The sequence below is a fragment of the Paramisgurnus dabryanus genome, chromosome 15, assembly GCF_030506205.2.
Source record: "Paramisgurnus dabryanus chromosome 15, PD_genome_1.1, whole genome shotgun sequence".
Lineage (NCBI taxonomy): Eukaryota > Metazoa > Chordata > Actinopteri > Cypriniformes > Cobitidae > Paramisgurnus > Paramisgurnus dabryanus.
The window spans coordinates 16,420,352-16,443,304 of NC_133351.1; the positions used below are offsets into that span (position 1 = coordinate 16,420,352).

The window sequence follows — 22,953 nt, forward strand, 5'->3', positions numbered from 1 at the left end:
ATATGTATATTCTGCAAGCACTCATTTATCCATAATGATGTAATTTATTTTTTAATAACATATTGTCGCTGTCGGGCAAAGATACTCTCTGGACACCAAGACCATGTCTATGGGTTCAAGAATAACAAAATATTGGCCATTTGAAACTCGAAAGTCATCACTTTATTTTGTCCCATTGTTTTCCATTTTGCGGGTGATAAAACTCCTGTGCACGTCGTTCAAATTCATTGAAATTTTGTTCACTTGTAGTTTAGCAAGTATGTATAATACGCAAGTATGTGTATTTTTACACTGCACATCGTCTGAGGAAATCCGAAGTTGCGTCGAGGGGAACCAAGCTGACAGCCGCGACAGCAGAGATTGTCACGTAGTACCTACAAAAGGGTACCTGCAGCGATATCATTCTGGCTTGGTGGGATGTCAGCCAGCGAGAGTCCTCTGATTCTGGCCTTGTTCTTTTACTCCTCAGAGTCTAAAACCAGGAGGGCATATTAAGTATTCATTGTATTTTCATTTTAACAGAGCAGCAATGGTTGCGCGTTTCACACACCTCTCCAAACCACGTTGTTAACACTATGCTTGTTCGACTTCATGCGGCGCCACAAGAACCGACAGCCGGATGACGTCAGAGTACCGCGAGAATGATTCAAGAAATCATATTTCGCCTCGCTCTCGCGATACTGTGACGTCTTCCGGCTGTCGATTCTCGGGGCGCCGCATGAAGTCGAACAAGCCTATTGACAGCAGCAAAAGCTACGCATGCGCTTTTAACTTGTAAAACTCAAAGGTGTATGGGTAATGTAGTCTCTGCTCTCGGTGGGACGAATTAGGTAGCTTGCATTGTGAAGGGCGCTTTGAAAAGCGGCAGCGCAGCCAAAGGATTAAATTAAGCCTCTGATTTAAACAGATGTGCAAATGAGCGTTCTGGTACGCTAGAAGTACGTTCTGGGCGCAGGGAGAGGTGGTGGTACGCAAGAGCTATATTTGGAAGTGGCGGTACTGAGTACTGGCGCCTACCGGCCCACATTAAAGCACTGGCGGTAGCAAAGGTAGACGGCCCTTTGAAAAGCAAAAGAAAGCTGATAAAAATGAGAAACCCACACTGAAATAAATTGGAGTAGGATTTAGGCTACTTAACAAAATCTAAACATTTTTCACTCAGAAAAGGCTAGTAAATATAAACAAAATTATCAGCAGCTTTAACTTTATTACTTTTTTAATTTTAATTCACTCTTTGTTTCAGCGATGTTTATAAATATACTATATTTTTGCATTTTGATTACAAACTGTTCTACACTGAAAAGAAACTAATGTAATCTTCATGATTTAATCACGTAAAACACAAGTCTAAACACAAGCACCACTTTTCTGAATGATGATAATCACAAACATCCCAGAGTTTGAAAAAACCAATTGTTTGTAAACATATTTAATGCTAACTACTTAAAAATTCAGAAAATATTTTTTACAGTGTATAAATAAAAAGACATGAAGGAAGTTAATTCCAAAATGTAATTAATTGTACATGGTTTAGCTGCTTGTTTTAGCAGCTACCAGTGACACAGAGTCAAGAAATTAAAAACCACCCACCCCTAGGTCTGCCAATTCTTTGCCAACCCCCAATGCTAATCGATCACCTCATCATCAGGGAATCAAAAGAAAACCGGTTTATCCAGTTTTCACCATCGCGTTGGTTTTAATTTCAACCCTTGCAGTTTCTTTGTTAAAATGCAATTTAAGCAAATAGGCCTAATACATACGCTGTATGTTATTTTAAATGAATGTTTATAACTTATAAAATTAAGTGGATATCAGGTAACTTAATTTGACATATGTTGATATAACCTAGGCTCTTTTTGTTATGAAACATGTTCAATGGTTACAGTGCCTCATGGTGGGGTTGAACCCCTGGTTCAGTTTACCCCATCTGGTTCACTTTGCCCCACAGCCACCGTTTTGGAAAACTGCCTAGCTTAGTAATTCAGGCTAATCTTTAGCTAAATCATTCACATGGTTTTATACATTAGCCTATCACCAATATGTATGGTATAAATATTTAGACCTGGATAAATCTACTTTGACATAACAGCCATTATACCTGGTATGTATACATTTTACTTTGATAGGATAAAAACTGTTTTTTTTTTTTTTTTTTAAATCATACTTTAATCATAACTCTTTAATTTGTCCTTCTCTTTAACATAGCCAAATATAAATTATGGTTGCTACCTGTATTTGTGGTCACACGGCTACAAATCTGTATGGTTGCCTAGATAAAGGGGGTGGGTCAACTTACCCACTGGCTCACTTTGCCCCACTCTCCCCTACTTGGTATTGAGAAACGGGCATTGTTTATCGAAGCCGGAGCGCGAGCTACAAACTACAGAGCGAGTGCGCGGGTGCACAATGGTGAAAGAGCAACACACGATGTAAATAACTAAACCAGTGCTCGCAGTACAGACACTTTATATTTTAGCGTACTGCGTACCTTCACTTTCTTTTGCGTGCCACCACTTCTCATGTTGCTGGTACTTTGCCTTAAAGAGTCAAAGGGCGTTTCTATGTGGCGCTGCGCAGACAGTTCGGCAACTAAGACATCAAAGTACCGCGAGAGCAAGTCGAAATGTTACAAATGGTCCGACTTTACCTTTGCTCTCGCGGTACTCTGATGTCATACGCCGACCAGTCAGCGCCGCACCATTTAAAGTCGAACACACAAAGCGTCAAGGCAGGGCCGCTGGAAGTCATTTTGAACAGGGGGTGCTGTGAATTTTTTTAACCAAAAAACCTATGAGCCTATAGGCCTATTTAAAATACATTTTAAAAATAAATACATTGAGATTTACTACTTTATTGTCATATACACTTCAGGGCACACAGCCAGGGTCTGAAACACAGAAATCATCAGTTCTCAGATGAATATGCGCTATTAATCAGAAGCAAAAATACTTATCCCAGGGGGAATTACTTTCGTTACAATTTACATACAACATATAATATTATAACAACATATAATATTAATTAAACTTCACAGTTTTCAATGTCCATGCGGACGAACATATTTTACTTTCGTTTTTAAGTTAAGATCACACGTCGATTAACAGATGTAAAATATTCTCACATTAACATACCTAGTATATTTTTATATAGATCTTTTTTTACTAAATAGTACTATTACTGTCTTTTTTAAACATATAAATAATTCATAATTTGAACAAAAATAATAATGGGTTTAGTTCTGATATTGTATACTTTTATAAAGAAAAACATGGTGTATAATTACATTTTTAGAATAGGCTTTATATAAGGTTTGTACTGTAAAAATACTTTATTTGTTACAAACAAAAGATAAAGAATTTACAAACGTGTGGAGAGCCATTTCAGCACTTGGACAGCGAAATGTTTTTTTTTAAAGCATTACTTAAAATGTTTTCTCATCTCACCATATCTACAGGTGCAGAGTCATTATATACAATAAATCCGTTGGGTAGCATTTAAAAAAAAACATTTAAAAGTAGATGCATTTGTTTAAAGCAAAGCATTTATTTACTTAGCTACAGATGAAGCAGCTCTTTGCGCCTTCTAACGTCTCATAATTGGTCATCATTTATGTCCAAGAGACTCAATAATAATCTGTTACATTTTAATCCTTTAATTTTTCATATTAAAAAGCGTTTTTGTGCTGCTGCGCATCCATGTAATAAACAAACCCGCGTTGTCATTCCGTTAATACGCATATTATCAACGCGCTCTTTACTCGAACAGAAAAAACTCGCCTCGCGAATTGCGCCGGTTGTATAATAGAGATTCCAAAGTCTCTCATGAGCTAGAGGACTAATATCCAGGGAGTTCAGTATTTCTGTGTGGGCATGCATCAGGGAAAGGTGTGTGAGTCTTTTCTGGGTCATGGTGCTGCATACCAATGTCTTCAAAAGATGCAAGGCGGAGAAAGTGCGCTCGGATGAGGCCACGGATAGGCACAGTAATGAAATTAAAATCCAAAATACACGTAATAACCTACGTGTGTCAAAAATAATTTCCTAAAATATTCATAAGTAATATATCAATTGTGCAAAGTATTTTAACCTAAAAAAATATATATTTCTCGCCTTCCCGCGACCATGCGTCAAGGTCTGGAGGAAAATGATACCTGCCCGGATCCCACGCACGCATCTGCAGTTATATAGCTACATTTTACAAAACCAGTATTCATTAGATTTTAAGAACTTTTTTGCCACTTTTAAAACTAAATAAAAAAGATATCATATGCCGAATAATAAGCATGTAAGCATATGTTTTCTTGTTCGCTCCACGCAACACGGGTTTAAACGCCGTTTTTTTCTAAAGAATAATGTTTAAACTTTATTGGTGGTGGTTGAGAATAATTGATATTGCAGAATAATGTATATTGCATTTTAGCGCAATATAAATGTATCATATTGTTATTCTTAAATTAAAGAATACTAATATATTTTTTACAACATTTTTAACTTTAAAACATACATATAAATATGCTTTGTACAATAGCGTTGCTTCTGACAACAATTTTCTGTAATAAATCAGTAAATGAATCACAAAATGTGTTGAAAGTGGCGAATAAATAAATGCTTGTCAATTCAAACAAAGGTGTATAAAACCGCTTTAATTAACAATAACTAAACTGTGCTCTTTTGCATACCTCTACTTTTCTCATGTCTTTCTTTATACCACCTTTATCTTTTTAAAATCTTGCCACTTTTAGAAATAATTTGTTTGCATTTTTTGTATACTGCACACTTTATTTGAATCAACTATACCCATAATAACATTTTCTACGTTTTTCTTTCAATAAGGAAATCTGTTTATTGTTATGAATAACGGCTGAAAGGATTAAAAAAAATCATAACACTGACTGCCTATATGCGCAAGAAAGGTATTATTAAAGTTTTAAATATGTAAAACTAAATAAAGATATCATATGCCCACTGTACAGTATGTAAGCATAGGCCCATGTTTTCTTGTTCGCTCTGCGTGGGTTTAAACGCTATTTTTCTAAAGAATATTTTTTTAACTTTATTGGTGGTGGTTGAGAAGAATTCCTCTGTCCATATGTATATCATTTTAGCGCAATATACATGTGTCATATTATTGTTCTTAATATATTAAGAACAATAATACTAATATATTTTTACAACATTTTTAACTTTAAAACATGTATTTTTATACCACATGAATCTCTTTAAAATATTAATACTTTTAGAAAAACGGACATAATTATTAATATTATAAACAAACAATGAAACGGTGTCAAAATTCGACAACACAAATAATTAAGATATTCATTGTAAATAGAGTTAAGGGTATTAGGCTCACACTAAATTCTTTGTTGCACTTAGTATAAATGCCCATTGCACGTACAGTCATCTTAATATATGTATGCGCTGTTATGCTGGCAAGAAGGGGTTGACGTCACTTTGCTGTTTTAATAGAAATATTAAATATTCAGCAATGCCCTTATTAACTTCTGGAAACAACCGCAATGACAACGCATATAAAAATGTAGTTTTTTATGCGCCACCTGGTGGATTTTCTGTGAAGCGAAACACATTAAGGGAAAAGGGAAAGTAGCCCCCCCGAAAACACTTGCAGAATTCTGCGTGACTCCGCGAGACGATTTGGCGAATGCCGCGGGAGAAAACGCGCGTTTTTAAAGGCCACATCTGTATATGTTGCGGGAATTCAGAGAATAACGACAGTCAGTTACAGTTTACATTTTACAGTTTCTTGCCGGAATTTAAGATTATATTTTAATCTGTTCATTAAAACGGCTTCTGTTCTCCTTCCCCGTTGTATAGCAGCGTTGCTATGCTAATCTTGCAGGCTTCCCTGAAGATGGTCTTTGCTTTCAGTATGCTAACCAGTATGCATTTTCTGTATCGGACCTTCTCAGATCCACTGCGGATGCCATTTCGTTGCGTTGGCAGCCAGCCTCGTCTCGCATGACGTTAAAAAGCCCAGGTGTGTGTTTGGCATCGAGCATCATTGTGATCATGGCTAGTTTAACTTCTGCACTTGTTTAATTTTTTCAGCGGTTGTATGTGTTTTGCGCAGGCGCCACACACACGTGCGTTCGACAATCGTTAGGCTTTATCGATTTAATTCTTATTGACAATTAATCAATTAATTGTTAACATACCTAGTTTTGACGTCAGTTCAACGTTGGGTTTTAACGTCAATCCAACATTGGGTTATGACGTCGGGTTTTGATGTAAATCTGACGTTGTGTTATTACTTCGATTCAGTTGGGTTTTGACGTCAGTCCAAAGTTAGGTTTTTACATTGGTTTGACTTTAAGTTTTGACGTCAATCCGCCTTTGGGTTTTGATGTTAATCCAATGTTGGGTTATGACGTTGGTTTGACGTTAAGTTGACTAACAGACAAACTGACATAGACTTGTAGAAATAACCTAACAGTACATTAATGGCAAAGTACACTATGATTAGAGAGCGAGAAAGAGAGAGTCAGCTCTGGGTATTCTGGGTTCTTATTCTTAGTTGCCGGTCCTCTTGGGGAGAACATCATAGCTGCCTCATTCACTCCCCAGCTCCAAGGCAATCACCACCTGCCTCCATCTCTTTCTCTGGGCTCACTCTGACAGACTGTGACTGGTTCTCCTATCTTCATTAATGTATCAGCCTGCTGCTAAAAACACTTTGGTGGCATCTGCTCTCTCTTGTGTTTTCCAACAGAAAGCAACTGATCAGGTCAAGCATGAAGGATGTTTAAATTTGTTAAATACAAATGAAATTACTAAAGTAAAAATAAGGCAATTTGGATTTTTCATTGCCAATAACTTTTTATGGCCAAATAAAATTGCCAATAAAATAAAATTACTGAACGTAAACATAAGAGCCTGTTAAAAAAGATGTCAAATGTACTTAGAGGTTTTTGCATCTGAGCTCAATGCTTTCATATATATAATCAATAAAATGATCATTTCCTGCAGACCACTCTGTCTAGTGTCACATTGGATGTTCAGTCTTGAATTTCTTCAATATGTACTATTTAACCTACAGATGTCCTCCACTGTGCGCTACTAAGGATGAATGATTTGCAATATATTTCATGTGGCTGTCCTCAGGCCTACAAGGATTGAGAAGATGGTCTTTCTCTGTAAGAAAGGCAGTGATGTGTGTAAAAAGAATATGTTCCTTTTTGCCGTCGCGCTGTCCTGAAAGTGCTGGTGGATTACACTGTATGACTGAAGGGTTGAGCTTGAACCCTGTTGACAGATAGGGTCATCACGGGCATCACTGATTTTTATGAGAAATATTCTGCCTAAAGCTCTGCTGAATTGCAACCAATATGGACAAATGAGTTCTATTTCCTTAATCAAATATTCATTTGATTAAACTGTTCTTTCAGAAAAGTGCGGTATTCCCTATCTTTGCTAAATACATTTACAGTACTACCCCAGTTTCTCAGACAAAGCTTAAGGCTAGTTCAGACTAAAACACATGTTTGAGCTGTCTCAACTAAAAACAACTTGCACTGACAGCTCTTAAATATGCCATTGATTTGTCTCAGGATACACACAAGTAACGTCTTTTGTAGGGCATGTTTATGAAAGATGCTTAAACATCTCAACTTCTCATTCAACCCATAAGACGTTTTGGTTGTTTGCATCAAAATACTAAATTCTGTATAACAGGAACCTGTTGTACACAAACGTGGACAATTACACGGCTTCATGTAAAAAAAAAAAAGACAAACCAAAGCTTGGGTTTTAGGAGGTTAAACCACCAGGATTAATTGTATTTTACACATTACACTACTCAGGCATTTAGGGCAAATAACGACATAGCGACAATACATTATCTTTGATTGGAAAGTAGCATTACTTCGTATGTCTCATGTCCAATTGCATCATTAAGTGCATTGTATCTAAGCGCTATTGTCCTCATACACACCAGTTAAAGTAGTTACTGTCCAAAATTACAATTTACGAACAGGAAACAATAAAAAATGTACATTTAAAGGGGTAGTTCGGCCAAAAATGATTTTAAACCCACGATTTACTCACCCCCAAGCTGTCGAGATGCCCATAATTTTTCAGATGAACACATTTTCAGTTAATTTAGAAAATGTTTTAGATCTTTCAGTTAATTAAATGTAAAGTTATGGGGTCCACCTCCTTCAAGTCCAAAAAATGTGCATCCAACCTTCACAAAATAAATCCAAATGGCTCCACGATGATAAACAAAGGCCTTCTGAGGGTATCCAAATGTAAAACTTTATAAATGAAAATAACTTACTTCCGGTAACACCCCATCTTAGTAGCGTCTGCATTCAAGATGAGAGCGTATGCAGTTTATGGAGGTTTCTCTGCTGCTGCTCTGTGCCTCCGCCCTCCGAATTTGTCATACGTTTCTAAGAAAAGTGTGTACACTACACTGATACTCTCTCCTGAATACAGAGGAGTCTAAGATGGCGGCGCTACTGGAAGGTAGTTATTTCCGTTTTAAAGTTTAAAATTTGTGTATTTCTACAACAAACGGCGCGGATTACCCTCAGAAGACCTTTATTTATCATCATGGAGCAGTTCTGATTTATTTTGTGAAGGATGGATGCACATTTTTTGGATTTGAAAGACGTGGACCCCGTAACTTTACATTTGATTAACTGAAAGATCTAAAACATTTTCTAAAATAACTGAAAATGTGTTTGTCTGAAAAATGATGGTTATATGCATCTCGGACAGCTTGGGGGTGAATAAATCGTGGGTTTAATATCATTTGGCCGAACTATCCCTTTAAGTTTTTATGTTAAGTTTTGAATAAATTAACCTTTTTTCTTTTTCATTACAGGAATTTCTATTACATCACCATGTTGCGAGACCCTGTGTCACGGTACCTGAGCGAATGGAAGCACGTGCAGCGTGGCGCTACCTGGAAGACTTCCCTTCATATGTGTGACGGGCGCTCACCTACCCAGGACGAGCTGCCCACCTGCTACACCGGAGACGACTGGTCAGGGGTCACATTGCACGAGTTCATGGACTGTCCTTCCAACCTAGCCAACAACCGGCAAGTACGTATGCTGGCAGATCTCAGTCTGGTGGGCTGCTACAACCTCTCCACCATGAACAAGAGCGAGCGCAACCATATTCTTCTGGCCAGTGCCATGAGCAACCTAAAGAACATGGCTTTCTACGGCCTTACGGAGTTCCAGCGCAAAACACAGTACTTGTTCGAGCGCACCTTCCGCCTGAGATTTATTTCGGCATTTACGCAATTCAACAGTACGCGCGCGGCCAACGTGGAGCTGCGTGATGACATGCGCCACCGCATAGAGCAACTGAATTTCCTGGATATGCAGTTGTATGAGTTTGCAAAAGACCTTTTTTTGCAGAGATATCAGTTTAGCCGCCAACGTGAGCGGCAGGAAGAGAGATTGAAGAGGCGCGAGGAGAGACGCTGGTTTAGGGAATGGAGAATCAACCAGAGTAAGCAACCCAATGAGGATAACCAACCTCAGGTCACCACAACTGAGGATTACGCCAGCCAAGTGGTCCATTGGTGATGCATCTTGGAAACATACGCTTGGACACTGAAAAACATTACAGGCAGATACTTATTTAGTTTTAATTAAGCAAATTTATGTTTATAGGGAAAAAAAACAACTATCTGCCAATATTGAGGATGTTTTTACTGAGAAATAAGATGATGTATGGAAATATTAAGACAATTATTTTTATTTATTTTTGCTGTGTGGTTTTGCAGGATTTTTGCTGATACTTTGCAATGAAATCCTGCTGACATTAACAGAACTAAAGTTGTGGCTTTGTGCCCATTCCCTAAACAACCTCCAGCACCTCTGTAAAGAAACAAGAAATCCTCCACTGCGAGTTATATGGAGATATGTCAGTGACAGTGTATTGGGCATTCATCCGGATGTGTGACCAGATGCCATGACCAGAGTATTCGTTTATCAGTAAAAATGCAGAATGATTGTGAGAATGTGTCCTTAAGTGTGTGTTACGTAGTTTAAGAAAGACTGAATGAATAGACGAGCATTTCTTTCATCATCCACTGCTGCCACCTGTGTTTCACACATTGCTGTTGAATTACAACTTTTACTGGCTGGGAGATTTCTAATGCCAGAGCCTGACCAGATTACAAGGAATGAAGCGGTTGTGGTTTTTACATCGGTTTTTTTGGTAGAAAAAGAAGCCTTGTAGCACTTTTTCAATAACAAGATCCTCAGAGATCTGGCGTATAAATGAATAAATGATACAACTCTGCTGATACAATTAAGCCTTGAAAAAAAGCAAATAAACTGTATTGCTCTTTGTGGTTATGGAGAACTTGAAAATGTGCCATTTAATACAATATATTTGGAATGCAGTACCAGAAAAATATTATTTTAGACCAAAAAAAAAGACTATCAAAGTTTATTGTTTTGCTTTTTTTGTTCATTGTTGTTGTTCTATGTTTCTACTTTGAATCTGTGCTGCTATTTTGTGTTTTCTCGATTACTTTCTTACTGTGAGGCTAAAAACATAAGGATGTGTGCCATTGCAAGTTTGGGTTTTCTGAAATGATTGTAATGTATTTCAATTGCTTGGTTTATTTAAGTGCAATGCAATATAAAAAAACACCCCTTAAGGGAAAAACAGATGTTTTGTGGAATACTGTATGTACAGAGATTTTACTGTTTTTGCTTGTTAATAAGCATTGATTTATTAAATAAATATGAAATATCCACATGTAAAATAAATGACTATTTAAATACACTAAAATGGACAATTTTCATAAGCGATAATTTTGTTAAAGGAAAACACCACCGTTTTTCAATATTTTACAATGTTCTTACCTCAACTTAGACTAATTATTACATACCTATCTTTTAATCTTTGTACAGTGCATTGTGAATGTGTTAGCATTTAGCCTAGCGCCATTCATTCATATGGCTCCAAACAGGGATGAATTTAGAAGCCACCAAACACTTCCATGTTTTCCCTATTTAAAGACTGTTACATGAGTAGTTACACGAGTAAGTATGGTGGCACAAAATAAAACGGGAATAAATGGGGCTAGTCTAAATGTGAACACATTCAAAAAGCGCTGTACAAAGATTAAAAGTGCACGCATTGAAAACGATAGGTATAATTAATCTAAGTTGAGGTAAAAACATAGTAAAATATTGAAAAACGGCTGTGTGTTCCTTTAATACTTCATTTCTGTGTTTTAATTATATACAGTGGCCTCAAAATAAGTTTGGCACATACTGTAAACACTGTAATAAGAATGTCATTGCATTTATTTCACAGTATTTCAATATATTCATTTTTTGTTTTTAATAATAAAACTATATTGTTCAAACAGAAGACAAAACACGTGTAAAACAGTTTCTAGTTTAAGTTAGGGGGACATATAAAGGGGACATATCATGAAAATGTGACTTATTATATGTTTAAGTGCTATAATGTGGTCCCCAGTGCTTGTATTAACATACAAAATGTGAAAAAGATCAACCCAGTAACTTAGTTTTGGTAAACCATTCTCTGCAAGCATGTGAAAGAATAGGTCATTGAAATTTGGTTCCCCTTGTGATGTCAGAAGGGGATAATACCGCCCCTTAATCTGCACTGTCCAACCACGACATTGCCATTTAGTGCAGAGATCAGCTCATTTGCATTTTCACAACACATCCAAAAATTGCAAGTTTGCTCACACCTACAGAGTGGCAATTTTAACATGCTATAATAAATTATATGTGTGGTATTTTGAGCTAAAACTTCACATACATACTCTGGGGACACCAAAGATTTATTTGACATCTTAAAAACGTCTTCTGAAATGTCCCTTTAAAAAGACATCCATTTTCTAAAACAACTATTTTAGTAAAACCAGTAAACCAGTTACACAAACAAATCTATCTTTAAAAAGGTCCACTATTATTTGTTTGATGTTTTAATATCGAATGCAGTGACATTCAATCATTTTTTTAAGTAAGTATGGCTTGAATATCAAACTACTGTCTGAGGCCAATGTGAAAAAATGTCAAAGGTGCTGTATTATTGTTTCAACCACTAGAGGTCAGTGATGCTCCATAAATGTTTCGTGTTTTTCATGTTCTGTGATCTTCGGTGTCTTGGCACAAATAAGAGTTCTCAGAATCCTTTACAACACACTCGAAATGACCACAACACAAGTTTCTGCAAGAACACAACAGAATATTTATGAATTTAATAAACTTCAACAAACGTGTCATCATTTGAACTTTCATATTTCTAATTTGTGTGTATAAGTTCAATTCCTGCAATAGAAAATGCTGTTATTTTGTGGAGTTTGCATGTTCACACTGTGTCAGTGTGTGGGTTTACCCCGGGCACTCCAGTTTCCTCCCACAGGCCAAAAACATACAGGTTAGATCAGTAGTTCTCAAACTTTTTCCCTTGTGTACGGTGCATTCCCCCCCCCCCCCAAGAAAATGTATGACAAAAACGGTTCTAAAATTTAACATTTCAATTAAACAAAACATATTAAGTTATACAAAGTAGTGCTTGCGGGTTAGTAGCCTTTTTTTTTAGGTTTAATTACACAAAATTCATCATAAATGAATGTATTTAATAAAATGTCATAAAACTGGGGCCCCCCTGGCACCATCTCACAGCCCCCCTGGGGGCCCCGGACCCCAGTTTGAGATCCACTGGGTTAGATGAATCGGAGATGCCAGATTGTCTCTCCCCCCAATTGAGATAGGAATACCAGTATTTTCGTGACCTTGTGGGGACATTTTGAGGCCCCATGAGGAAACAAGCTTATAAATCAAACAGGATGATGTTTCTTGAAAATCTAAGGTAGCAGAAAGATTTTCGTGATGGTTGTGGTTAGGGTTTGGGGAAGGGAATAGAATATACAGTTTGTATGGTATAAAATGCATTATGTCTATGGAATGTCCCCACAAAACATGGAAACCAGAATGTGTGTGTGTGTGTGTACCTGGTAATTATCACGTTGTGGGGACCAATTGTCCCCACAAAGATAGGAATACCAGTGTTTTTGTGACCTTGTGGGGACATTTTGATGTCCCCATGAGGAAAGAAGCTTATAAATCAAACAGAATGATGTTTCTTGAAAATGTGAAGTAGCAGAAAGGTTTCTGTGATGGTTGGGGTTAGGGAATGGGGTAGGTAAGGGGAATAGAATATACAGTTTATACAGTATAAAATGCATTACGCCTATGGAATGTCCCCACAAAACATGGAAACCAGAATGTGTGTGTGTGTGTGTGTGTGTGTGTGTGTGTGTGCATGTTAACTTGTGTTTGGATTAACCAGTTCTCACCATGAATATAGCAATAAATGCTGAAATGGTTTTAATAAATAAATAAATAAACAAACAAACACCACAATGAGATCACATGACCAGTTGAATCCTACTCACCTTCATCTTAGGAACCCTCTTATTATTAGACATTACTACAGTGTAATGAGGGAATCATGGATAATAAATTGATTTTCCATGATGCTAGTATCTGTCAAAATAAAATTCAAGTACACTATTGTACTAGACAGCAAAGCATACAAACACAAAGCACTATAAGAAAAACATGTGCTTACAGACCAGTCATGCTTTCATTAAGAAGTGACAATTTAGCAAGATAACAAGATGTCAGGTTAGACTTGCTACGCACATAAAAGATCACTTTTGTATCTAAGTGTTTGTTGTAGGTGCAGAGATTAGTTTAATTTGTTTGCGTTACCTTGTGGTCACAGAACATGGCTGATAATTTTGTTTGGTAGACCTTCTGTATAACGTCAATTATTAACTACAATATTGACAGAGCTTTATACTGTACTTGCCATAATCACATCTAAGTGTCCAAAGTAACATACCCAACCTTGACCTTTACAGTAAAAAAGCTTAAAATATAAGCAATAATACAATAATTGTGTTTAAAATAAAGATTCCAGTGATACCACTGGAATCTTTATTTTAAACACATTTGAAAAAGTACACTTTCCCTTAAGAGGTAAACTTTTTACAGTAAGAGAAGAGAAGTAACAAAGTAATACCTTTAAAAGTCATTTTACAGCAGATCACCTTTAGTACATTAAAATGTTTGATTTAGGTTGAAAACTCAATTGTTCTTTTTTATATGTTATAAAGTCTTTCTCCTCTATGATGTTGTAACTGTCTGTTCTCTGATGGTGTCTACTGTAATTGGTTTGGGAAGGAAAAGGAGTCTCAATTGACACAGTCTTGACAGTACTTTCCCACAAACAGCATGATGGAGGAGCACAGAGTAATCTTTGATTCATTGTTCAAAACAGAAAGTCCCGGAAACCTGGCTGAAGGAATGAAGGTTTACTTACGGTAACGTTTCCTTAAAGTAATTTAATACTTAACAACTACTTTAGTGCTGCTGTGATTACAATGCCTGCCATACAGTACGCTTCTGTAGAAATGCTCAGTCATCCATGTGATCAAAGAATGTCTTGTTTTGTATTAGCACTCGTCTAATGTAGAACGATGGAAATTTCCCAACATTAAGGGATGATGTCACATGCATTAAGCAAACATCTTAAAGGAAAACACCACCGTTTTTCAATATTTTATTATGTTCTTACTGTACCTTAACTTAGACAAATTAATACATTCCTATCTTTTCTCACTGTGTGCCCTTAAAGGGACACTCCACTTTTTTTGAAAATATGCTCCTTTTCCAGCTCCCCTAGAGTTAAACATTTGATTCTTACCGTTTTTGAATCCATTCAGCTGATCTCTGGCTCTGGTGCTACCACTTTTAGCATAGCTTAGCATAATCCATTGAATCTGATTAGACCATTAGCATTGCGCTAAAAATATTTGTCCTATTTAAAACTTGACTCTTCTGTAGTTACATCGTGTACTAAGACAGACGGAAAATTTTAAGTTGCGATTTTCTAGGCAATATGGCTAGGAACTATACTCTCATTCTGGTGAAATAATCAAGGACAAAAAGCTATGCTAAAAGTGGTACAGCCAGACCCGGAGATCAGCTAAATTGATTCCAAAACGGTGAAAATCAAATGTTTAAAAAAAATGGAGTGTCCCTTTAATGGTTGTACAGCGTGTCGTAAATATGTTAGCATTTAGCCTAGCCCCATTTATTCCTTAGGATCCACACAGGGATGAATTTAGAAACCACCAATCACTTCCATGTTTTCCCTATTTAAAGACTGTTACATTACATGAGTAAGTATGGTGGCACAAAACAAAATGTGACTATTTTTAAAGCGAATTAAAAATGAGAACTATATTGTATGGCGGAAGAGCACTTAGTTTGCAGCACTTTTACCTGCACAGTAACATCATCACACCTGATTACTTCCCCTCTCTCTCAAACTTTCGTCAATATTACTGCACCCGATGTCGAAGTACTGCTAATTCAGTTTTAATGTTGTGGTTTAACCTTTTTAAGCCATAAAATATCACAAATACACTCATAAAAAAGCTGTGTGTGTGTATATATGTCACCCTGGACCACAAAACCAGTCATAATTTGCACAGGTACATTTGTAGCAGTAGCCAACAACACATTGTATGGGTCAAAATTATTGATTTTATATCATAAATCATTAGGATATTTAGTAATGATTATTTAGATGTTTTTGCACCTTCAGATTACAGATTTTCACACAGTTGTCCTATCCTAAAACCATACATCAACGAAAAGCTTATTTATTCTGCTTTCACATAATGTATACATTTTTATTTAAAAAATTGACTGGTTCTGTGGTCCATAGTCATATATATTGTATATATTTTCTACTCATTGTAATGTAAAGTGTACTCATCAACATAAAATGGAGCCACTGTATTAATTATATACATATTTATTACCATTATTTTTGTACAGTGTAGAGTGTACCAAAAGGGTTGTGTGTTTAATATATGTTGGACATAACAAAAGTAAAATATAAAATACCTTAATAATAAAATAAAGGCCATTATAGCATGAAATGCCACATAAACATTTACATATATACATATATATTTTCCCTGGGATTAAGCTCTACCACCGAGCTACAAGAACACCGTCCAAACACTTCGTTTTCATGTTAGGAAGCGGGCAAATGACATATTCAGATCCTCCGGAGGTTTGACAGGGTGTTTGGTGTATGGATCACAGCTATGTTGCTGTTTCTGTGTCGCCTGCGCACCAAACTCCAGAGAGCCTGCTGAAACTTGTCTCCCGCCAATGTATAAAGTGCTAAATTGAAGAAGGTGTTGACACCCGTCAGCGGTCTGGACAGAATGTAGGCCATATTGATTCCTCTCCTGAATGTGCATGACACGTCACTTCGGCGCAGGCTATCAACTCTTAGCACGCGCATGATGTGATAAGGCAAGAAACATACCACGAACACAACCAAAATCAGAATGGCGAGCATGCGAGCTCGGGAACGACTCTGGTTATGTCTGGATATGCTGTTACCCAGAGTGCCCGCAATGCGGACGTAACTCCAGCACACTGCCACCAACGGCATCGCGTATCCGAAGGTGGTGAGTATCCAACTGTACCACCACACCACCTGTGGATCATTACTGGCAAAGTCAACACACTGTGTCATATTGTCCTTCCATGTCACTGTTATCATTCCCAGCATTGGGCCGATCTCCAGCAAGGAAACGGTCCAAACGACCAGGCAGGCCAAGACGCCCCATCTTTTTCTGCCGATCTGAGCGGCTTTCAGTGGATGCACCACCACAACATAACGGAAGATGCTGAGGCAGGTGAGGAAAAGGATGCTACCGTAGAGATTGTAATGGAAGCAGAAGCGAATTAAACGGCACATGAACTCCCCCAGGGTCCAGTTTTTGGTAATGTAAAACTGGACTAGCACAGGTAAACTCAGTGCATAGAGAAGATCAGCCACTGCCAGGTTTACCATGATAATACTGCTGCTTTTCCAGGGTCGGAGTTTTGTCAGGTATATGAAGAGTGCGGTGAGGTTACCTGTGAGTCCAACTACACAGATGATGGTGTACATCGCAGGGAGATAATACCTCATTGTGAACTCATCGACAGGAAAACAGTCACTTGCATTATTTTCCAGATCTGACAGACATGCAGTGTGTAGCACCTAAAGTAGTACTGAATGATTATCATAATCACATGCCATATTTACAAAGCATACAGTAATTTTATATATGGTATATGTAAAAACATCATACACACATCCATTGTATTATTTCACAGCCATATTAACCATTTTGGCACCATTACAATAGTAGTGTCCTATGTTAAAAAAAAACAATATGGTAATACAGTACAGGAATATGGTCTCACCATAACTATTCCTCCACTGTGTTGATGGCTCAGGGGAATCTCAATACATGTGTTATGCGTCCGTTGTCTATCCGATCATTCTTTGTTGTTATCTGGTGTTACTCCCCCTAACACATGCTACTGAAATGAGTCATGAAGTTCTCCTCCAGAGAAGTCAGGATTTGCACTTTAAGTTACTGTTTAACATTCACATCAACTTCCTAATGAAATCACATTTCCGGAAACATGCTGAGAAAATCTAAGGCTTTATAACCCCCCGACACTGGGAGTCTCTGTGGTGAGTCATCTGATTAAATTACAGTTCTTCTCATTGTCTCATTCACACCCACAAAGTTTATATTTGAGCATATACTGTACGTATTTATGGATACATGCTAAATACAAAATCACACAGAAATGTTTAGCTTTCATTCGGAATATTTGACTCTGCCTGTGAAATCCAGGCTGAAGTCTCATAATCTAATTATGAGATTAAGAGCATCAAAGTTTGATTTCACTTTAATTTCAATCTTTGACATGGCCTTACTCAAGCAGTATTAAATATATCAAGGTTATATTTTTACAGAATGTTCTTTACATTATGTAGGATGAGTTTATGTAGAAAAACAGTAAAAAAATTGACGGGTTAGCTGAGTTTTCAATTGTAATTAATTAATAGGCTACAAATAATATGGATGATAAGAATAATTAGTCCAATGTTAAGTTTTTTTATATATATTAAAGAGTATAATATTTTTAAATTTTTTCCTTTTACATCTTTTTGTATTTAGATTAACTTCTGCAGTCAATAAAGTAAATAAGAATCCATACAGTCATATGCAAAGGTTTGGACACCCCTGACAATTTCCAATCAAGAGAGACACCGTTTATTTTGATATACTAATATTTCAGTAGTGAAATGTGGTTTATTGGATTAACAGAAAATGTGCAATATGCATCAAAACGAAATTGGGCACCCTTGTGATTTTGTTGATTTGAATACTTGTAACAACTTATCACTGATTAAATTGAACACACAATTGGTTTGGTGAGCTCATTAAGCCTTAAACTTCATAAACAGGTGCATCCAATCATGAGAAAAGGTATTTAAGGTGGCCAATTGCAAGTTGTTGTTCTCTTTGACTCTTCTCTGAAAAGTGGCAACATGGAGGCCTCAAAAAACTCTCATATGACCTGATAAACAAAAAGTTGGTCAACATTAAGGTTTAGGGCAAGGCTACAAAAAGTTTTGGCGAGATATAAGCTATCAGTGTCCCCTGTGAGGAACATAGTGAAGAAATGGAAGACCACAGGCACAGTTCTTGTAAAATATTGGAGAGGCAAAAGCGAAGGATGGTGAGAACAGTCAAAAACAGCCCACAGACTACCCCCAAATACCTACAACATCAGCTTGCAGCAGATATTGTCACTGTGCATCTTTCAACAATTCAGCGCACTTTGCATTTTAATGCGAAAGAAGCCTTTTCTGCACACACATCGCTTGAGGTATACAAACGCACATTTGGGCCAGCATAACTGTGGACTGATAAAACAAAGATTTAGTTATTTGGTCATAACAGGGGATGTTATGTATGGCAGCAAAAGAACACATCGTTCCGAGGAAAACACTTGCTACCCACCGTAAAATTAGTTGGATGTTCCGTCATGCTGTGGGCCTGTGTGGCCATGCAGTGCCAGTACTGCAGAATCTGGTTAGAGTTGCATGATTTCCACTCAATATCAGCAGATTCTTGAGAATAATTTTGAGAAATCAGTCACAAAATTGAAGTTACGCTGCATGGGGCTGGATATTTCAACAAGACAATGACCCAAAACACTGCTCAAAATCTACTCAGGCATTTATGCAGAGGAACAAGTACATTTTGATATATTCTGGAATGGCCAGTCCCCAGACCTAAATATAATTGAACAGCTGTAGGGTGATTTGAAGCGGGCTGTCCATACTCGGCAACCATCAAACCTAACTTAACTAGTGATGTTCTGTAAGGAGGAATGGTCCAAAATACATTCATCCAGAATCCAGACACTCATTACAGGCTATAGGAAGCGTCTAGAGGCTGTTATTTCTGCTAAAGGAGGCTCTACTTAATATTGATGTGATTTTTCTGTTGGGGTGCCCACATTTATGCGCTTGACTAATTTCGTTTTGATGCATATTGCACATTTTCTGTTAATCCAATACACCTCATTTCACTACTGAAATATACTGTGACCTTTTGTTATTGGATAGATCAAAATGAAATTGCTGATCCAAACACCCAAATATTTATTAATGAAAATCATGGAAATGGTTAGGGGTGCCCAAACTTTTGCATATATGACTGTATTCATGCTATTAGTAAGGTGTCTTTTCCAGGAAATATTTATTTTTCCTGCAGCTTTGCTGTCCTCTAGTGGACCTTAAGACCTTAAGACTCTATATGCTCTCATGTAGGCTCCTTCTACACTGAAAAAACGAACTTTTTGGTGTAGTAATATTTATTGATTAACTCTCATAATTTCTATATAATAATATTAACATTTATTGAGAACTAGATTTTCCTAAGTAAATTGATGATAAATACACAATTAATTCATGTAAAAAATGAACTGTGTGGGAATAGTAAGTCTAATTAGATATTTTCTTGTATTATTTAAGTGTTTTATAGTCACTGCACATAGTCCTAAAATAATTAAGTAAATTTTAACCAAAAACTTTAGCAGATTCACGTAAAAAATCTTAGTAAAATGTACTTACATTTATTTGCACATGTTGTAAGGAATACCCACAATTCTTTGCGCCTGAATATTTTTATTTTTTAAGCTTTATCACAGAATAAGAACTGATAAGAACTTTAACTACTTAAATATTTGTTAGCAAAATGTCATAAAGGTTTAAGCCCTTATATTATTGATGTTGTTTTGTTGTAAATAATAATTTTGTGAAGTCACCGTTCAGGTGATCAGTGTTTCTTTACATGAACCCTGTTCAGAACATTGTATTGTAATTCTCTCCATAGTGCTGATAATGCATGTCAGAAACACAGTTTGTGTGCGTTTCTGTTCAGAATCAAGTTTATTCAATGACTGACTTGTTGTCAGTCATGAATTTTGTGTTATAATGCCATTTATAACACTAAAAATAACTACGTCCATAGAAATATGTAAAGAAAAAAACAAACAGATAATACGATTTATTTAATATTATTAGGACAGCAATGCTTCAATTTTCAAAAAAACCTAATAGACTTTACCTAAACGATTAAAATTAATTTAACTTCTAAATAAAATAATTAAGTAACATTTAATTAATTATTTAACATATGTTTTATCATGCAATTTTAAGTACATTTTATTTGATTTTAGTAGGTTAGTTTTACTTATAAAAAAGCAGTAAATTTTACTTAAAAAAAGTTTGTGCAAATTGTTACGAGGATTTTTTAAAGTAAATTTTACAAGTTGTTTTTTTCAGTGTATGTCCAGCTAATTTTTTTGAGTGAAAATTCATATCGTCAAGATACAGGGCACATTTTAATAAATTATAGTGATACTAATGGAAAGTCTGATATCATATTACCTTATAATTTTATGGTGAACCTGACTGAAAACTGATAGGTAAAATTACAGCATACAGTACATTAATAATAAAATCGTGCTCATAATGTGTCTCCTTTCTAGTTTTTTCCAGTGTTCCAACAAACTTAACTTTCTGCACTTCCACAAGAGTAGATTATTTCTTATAATAAGCAAAACATAACAAGCAAATTACCTTAGTTCAAATGATAGCTAAAGCGTATCAACCATTACATTGATCTATAACGTTACTGTGCAAAATTAATGTGTATACAAATTTAAAGGGACACTCCACTTTTTTTGGAAAATATGCTCATTTTCCAGATCCCCTAGAGTTAAACATTTGATTTTTACAGTTTTGGAATCCATTCAGCTGATCTCTGGGTCTGGCGCTACCACTTTTATCACAGCTTAGCATAATCCATTGAATCTGATTAGACCATTGGCATTGCACCTAAAAAATTACCAAAGAGTTTTGACATTTTTCCTATTTAAAACTTGACTCTTCTGTAGTTACATTGTGTATTAAGACTGATGGAAAATATATTTTAAGATATGACAGAGCAAGTTTTTTCTGTCAAGACAACACTAACATTTACATTAGTCTTGGACTAGGCTTAGGCCCTGTCTGGGAAACTGTCCCATAGTTTTTTAAATCATGCCTGGCTGCCAAATCCGCAGAGCATCGATCCATTCTCACTGTCTCCCCTTGGCTTTTGGAAACAGAAACATTTTTCTTTTGAACAAGGTATTTGTTCCAGAGCTCAGTTTAGTCGCTACTATAGACCGATAAACAAACACAGACCGGGTGTTAACTTTGGCCCACAGCAACGTGCTTCAGATGAAACCGTCTATAGGCGATTTTACGGTTGCACAGTGATGCAATTAATTTTCCCAGTGAAAACCTTGTGAGTGAGTCGTAGCATGAACATGTACAGCTACATGGAAAATATTACAGGTAAAATTGATTGTCTCCAAGTCTCTATTAAATAATTATAAGATGCATTGAACCATGGTGTCATTGTTTTTGATTTGACCAGTATCCTGTGAAATTGTCTGTGCCTTGCTTTAAGTTTAAAAGTAATTTGCATTCAAGGTAGTGACACAATTTTTTAAGTAGCCAACCTCTTTATTGCTTTACAGGCACAGGATGGTACAGTAATTTTCAAGCTCATTTTCAGGTTCAAATTCATTTATTGCACATTTAACAACAGTGGCTGACCATTTTATGTAGGCTAATGCATCAGAAATTAAAATATTCTACATGTGTTCTACAACTGAATGTTAAGCACTTTACATGCACCCTCACATTTAACCATGATCAATACAAACAGCTTCACAAGAGGTAGATTATGGCCATTATGAAGCACCTACTCAAGTTCACTTCAATGCTGACCTCCAATAATGCAAATTTGGTGGTGTGAAATATTGCCCTCATTTTTCAGGGACTTTGTAGAGTTGAATTTAATTCAGATTTGTTTAACTTTTTTTACAATGTCGCACTGTCACAAAGCAGCTTTACATAATAATTGAAGCTTTGGACGCATTTATTAGCATACCAACATTATTCAGTGTATATTCATCTAGCTATTCTCATGGGTTTAAACATATAATAAAATCTTTATAATTAGCAAACTCCAGTAATGTAAAAACGGTACCATACATTAGCTAAAACTACAGTATTTATTACACCATGCTTTAAAGGGGACAGAGAATGAAAAACCATTTTTACCTTGTCTTTGTTGAATAATGGTAGTCTACCCACATTCACAAACACACAAAAAGTGCTACACATGCTTAACATCTCAGTCTCATAGAAATTCCTCTTTTAGAAATGTCAGCCAGAAAACGGCCCAATCTGAAAAACTGATGCTTATGACATCACCGGCATCTAACTGCCCCTCCACTTTAAAATAATTGGCTACATTTTTTGAGTGGCAGCAAAGTCAGCCAATCAGTAATGAGATTTCAAGTTAAGCCAGTAGGGGGAGCCAAATAGGTGCAAAACCACTTGTTTGTCCCCACCCTAGAGCTATCTGAGAGAGGTTTTTAGGAAGCTTCTAAGGTATTACAGACCC

The 22,953-nt window shown here is 36.4% G+C and overlaps 2 protein-coding genes across 2 annotated transcripts in view; one reads left to right on the plus strand and one right to left on the minus strand.

Moving 5' to 3' along the window:
- hs6st3b (heparan sulfate 6-O-sulfotransferase 3b) overlaps window positions 1–11,304 on the plus strand; it is a 66,611-nt gene extending 55,307 nt beyond the window's left edge. Inside the window, exon 2 of the mRNA XM_065251674.1 lies at window positions 8,848–11,304. Coding sequence (XP_065107746.1) covers window positions 8,848–9,562 — 715 coding nt within the window. The 3' untranslated portion in view covers window positions 9,563–11,304. The remainder of the gene's footprint in view (window positions 1–8,847) is intronic.
- A 4,641-nt stretch (window positions 11,305–15,945) lies between these two features.
- LOC135733050 (2-oxoglutarate receptor 1) lies at window positions 15,946–17,418 on the minus strand. The gene is made up of 2 exons (XM_065251366.2): window positions 17,324–17,418; window positions 15,946–17,117 (listed from the first exon to the last, which is right to left on the minus strand). The coding sequence occupies exons 1-2, from the start codon at window positions 17,324–17,326 to the stop codon at window positions 16,116–16,118; spliced, it is 1,005 nt and encodes a 334-aa protein (XP_065107438.1). The 5' UTR covers window positions 17,327–17,418; the 3' UTR covers window positions 15,946–16,115.
- Window positions 17,419–22,953: the final 5,535 nt, after the last annotated feature.